Below are 4173 nucleotides of genomic sequence, written 5' to 3' on the forward strand. Positions count from 1 at the left end.
GGGTGGGGTGGGGTGGGGGTCAATAAAATAAGTATCAGTTGGACACTGGTAACAATGTATTCAACTTACCCACTCCCACAAAATTGTTGGCCTTGTGCCAAAATTTAAAAAAAAATATTATGTGTTATACTATATCAGAATGTATTATAACAGATTATAATGTATTATAGTATATTGTAATGCATTGTATTCTATTGCAATCTACTGTAGTAGATTATAAAAGGCCCAAGAGAGAAAGGAAGGGCAATAAGTTGATCCTGGCATAGAAAGAGTATCTTCAAATATCACCAAACCAGCAGAGGAAGTTGAACTTCCAAGAGAACACAAAAGCTGAGGTATCTAGCAAATATGGAGACAGTAGCCTAAATAGGGATTTCACCACAGCAAGCGTGACTTGAGAGACAGCAAAGAGTGAGGAGGGTTGGGAGAATGAAATGTGAAGAAGAAACATTGTGCCCCATATGTTCCGTAAGATCGTATTTTTTATATTTTACTTGTTTTAGTCATTGGACTGAGGCCATAATAGAGCACTGCCTTGAAAGGTTTAGTCAAATCAAGCCCAGTGCATATCTTTTTTAAAGCCTGGTACTTAATCTATCAGTCTTTTTTGCCAAACTGCTAATTCACAGGAATGTAAACAAACCAACACTGATTGTCAAGCAGTGGGGTGAGGGACAAACAGACACATACATAAAAATACACACTCAAACACACAGATATTAAAATGGGTTTTTCTCTGTTTTTGTCTATTGAATCCGTTCAAGGTTTTTGGTTGGCCTGGGCTTATATTAGAAGGCACTTGCCCAAGGTGCTACAAAATGGGACTGAACCTGGAACCATGTGGTTAGGAAGCAAACTTCTTACTACACAGCCACATCAATGTAAAAAATATTAATGGTTATGATAGAGAATATACAGTTGAGTAAAGATAATTTTAAGAGAAAAACACAAAATATTTGGAATTATCAATTCTGGTTGGAAGTTTTAAAACCAAACAGCTATTATTTCATTTGTATCAGTTTAAAAAAAAAAATTCTGTACATATGTTGAATCCTTAAGTTTCATAAAAAAATATTAGGGGTTAGATAATACAAAATACATAATAAAAACACCAAAATACAAGCAAACACACTGGTCAATAAAAACAACAGACATAAGCTATATATATATATATATATATGTGCAAGCATCAAGAAGCGGACAATTATAACAAGAAAGCACGCAAAAAAAAAAAAAAAAAAAAAAAAAAAAAAAAAAAAAAAAAAAAACTTCTGCTACGATAATAATGATAATGATAATAATAATAATAATAATAATAATAATAATAGTAGTAGTAATAATGATAATAAAAGAGTATAAAAAGTGGCTTACATTCTCCTGACCTCTTGATGCCTTCTGTATGAGCAGATAGATAGAGAAGGGGATTAAGGGTCAGATTTAGGACATTTGTGGTAGTAAATGCAAACAAAAAGTAGTTCAGTGTTTATGTGTATGTATATATATATATATATATATATATATAGAACCAGAAGTATGGTAGAGGTAGGACAATGACCATCAATGACTTGGTTAATGACACAATATAACCACACACACACACACACACACACACACACACACACACACAAAAGCCACACAAAGGATGAATATATTAAAACCAACTGCCGACACTGTCGCTATTAGCAACCAGCACAAGTTATAATCAGAAGCTGAAGAGGATTAAGAGAAAACAACTAGAGCACCACCACTTCCACCAGCAGCATGAGTGACAGATTTGAAATCAATATTTTATTAACCCCTAATTGTGAGAAGTTAGACATGACTATGACACACAATCATTCCTTTCCACTGAGTAGCCATGGTTGTGGGGTTAAGAAGTTTAATTCACAACCAATGGATTCTGGGTTCCGTTCCAGTGCACAGCATCATGGACATCTTTTACTATAGCTATGAGTTGACCATGACTTTGTGAATGGCAAACAGCTGGTGGAAACTGCAGAAGCTCAATACACACAAACACAGCATGGTCAAGAAGTTAACTTCTCAATCTCATAGTTTTAGGTTCAAACCCACTCAGTGACACTTTGGACAAGTATCTTCTACAACAAATAGCCCATGTTAACCAAAACCTTCTCAGTGGATATGGTAGATAGAAACTGAAACTTGAGTGTGCATGTAGGCTTGCATTTGCACTTCTCCCAAAGCTGCTCAGCTGTGGGCAATGATGTTCCTGTAATTTCTCCTATTAGCAGGTGATCACAGGTTTTGTACCTTCAAAGTTATGTGGAATAAAATATTCCTAACTTGAAAAACAGATGAGGATGGGAAGGGATCCAGCTGTAAAAGAATGTCTTAATGTATTCATCCAATCCATGATAGCATGGTAAAATGGACATAAAAAAAAAAATGAAACATCCATGTTCCATGCTGGCATGGGTTGGACCATTTGACAAGATCCAACAGGTTCAATGACTGCATAGTGCTCCACTGTCTGCTCTGGGAGGATTTCTACTGCCCTTCCTAGTGCTAACCACTTTACAGTGTGTAACGGGTGCCTTCTTTGCGTTACCAGCATGAGTAAGGTCACTATGCAGTCTGAAGAATTACAAGCCCCAAGATAAGTGACGTTATGCTAGGAAATGAAAGGTTACAGTTTGAGAGAAAGGGCCAAAGCAGAACAGAATCTTGCTGTAGAGGAGCTACATGACTACTCACATTTTAGAAAGAGAGTGGTGGTGATCAGGGTAGAGCAGGAAAGAAATAAAATAGTGGTGATGCAATGTGTGTATGACACTCAAGGTATGAGATGAATAGAAGTTAATGGAGGAAGAAGAATCAGGACAGCGAGTGGGTAGTGGTTGCAAGAGTGTATGAGAGAGTGAGAGATGAGGGAAGTAAACATAAAGAATGCTGAGTGCATAGGTAAGGAAGAGCAGAAGACAACTATAGAGATTGGATAGGGTTGAGGGAGGTAGATATAATGAATGATGGGAAGTGACCAATGATGCATGGGGTTGAGAGCAGCAGAATAGTAATGATGATACAGTATACAGGGAAAGGGTGAGAAGGAGAGAGAGAAAGATGATGAGTGGTTGGATAGATTGTGAAAGTGTGGGGGCAGGAGAGAGAAGTAGGTATAGTGCATGGTGATAGATAGATAGATAGATAGTAGAGAGAGAGAGATATGGTGGTGGAGAAGACAAATGATTTGGCAGCTTGAGGAGGAGACACAGTAAAGTGTTGATAGAAAGGGCAGTATTGGTTTCAAATTTTGGCACAAGGCTAGCAATCTTGGGGGAGGGTGTAAGTCAATTACCTCGATCCCAGAGTCCCACTGGTACTTCTTTTATCAACACTGAAAGGATGAAAGGTGAAGTCAACCTTAGCAGAATTTGAACTCAGAATGTGAAGACAGACGAAATGCTGCAAAGCATTTTGCCCAACGTGCTAATGATTCTGCCAGCTCGCTGCCTTATGAGAGGACAGTATTAAGGGTGAACATTGCCAAAGGTTAGTGGTATCAAGGAAAAATTGCAGTTGGAGAGATGAAAGGTGGTGGGAGTGTCTTGAGGTAGGAAATTCGGTAAAGGGCCCTGCTGTACATGCACACACAATGCTTCTGGTACCACCAATCATCTCGGTACCCTGTCATCTCCTCCAAGAGTTTAAATATGTGTCTGTGTATGTTTATATCTTTTGTCGTATACTAGTGAAGAATACAAACATCAATGAAAAACTAGTGCTCTTCAAACTGTTCACAAACATGCCTCCCTTAATTAACTGTCATAAATACACTGAACCAATGATTGGCTTGACGTAAACCAGTAATCAACAATAACACAATTGTGATATAAAATTATAAAACAGATTGAAGAACTTGTAGGGTTTGAGATCTCTTTAGTCCTGTCTTTCAGAGAGATACTCAATTTTTCTAGTGTTGCTGCTATGTGAAAATGCACCCAGTACACATGGCAAAACTGTTGGTGATGGAAAGGGAATCAAATTATAGAAACCTAGTCAGAATATGTATGAACACATATATAAGGGAACAGCAGCTCCCCATAAGAAATGACATGAACAATGCCTCCAACTCATGCCAGCATGGAAAATAGACATAAAATGATGATGAGATTAAATATCAGACCAAAGTCAGTCATGTTTAAACTATATATA

The 4173-nt window shown here is 37.5% G+C and overlaps 1 protein-coding gene across 5 annotated transcripts in view; it reads right to left on the reverse strand.

Moving 5' to 3' along the window:
* LOC106883725 (hepatocyte growth factor-regulated tyrosine kinase substrate) overlaps positions 1–4173 on the reverse strand; it is an 86976-nt gene that overhangs the window by 36081 nt on the left and 46722 nt on the right. For 2 of the 5 annotated variants that reach the window (XM_052974050.1, XM_052974052.1), the window contains exon 9: positions 1372–1395. The exons of the other annotated variants lie outside the window; for them this stretch is intronic. In XM_052974050.1, coding sequence (XP_052830010.1) covers positions 1372–1395 — 24 coding nt within the window. The remainder of the gene's footprint in view (positions 1–1371; positions 1396–4173) is intronic. 5 annotated transcript variants of the gene reach the window in all.

Source organism: Octopus bimaculoides, chromosome 17, assembly GCF_001194135.2.
Source record: "Octopus bimaculoides isolate UCB-OBI-ISO-001 chromosome 17, ASM119413v2, whole genome shotgun sequence".
NCBI lineage: Eukaryota > Metazoa > Mollusca > Cephalopoda > Octopoda > Octopodidae > Octopus > Octopus bimaculoides.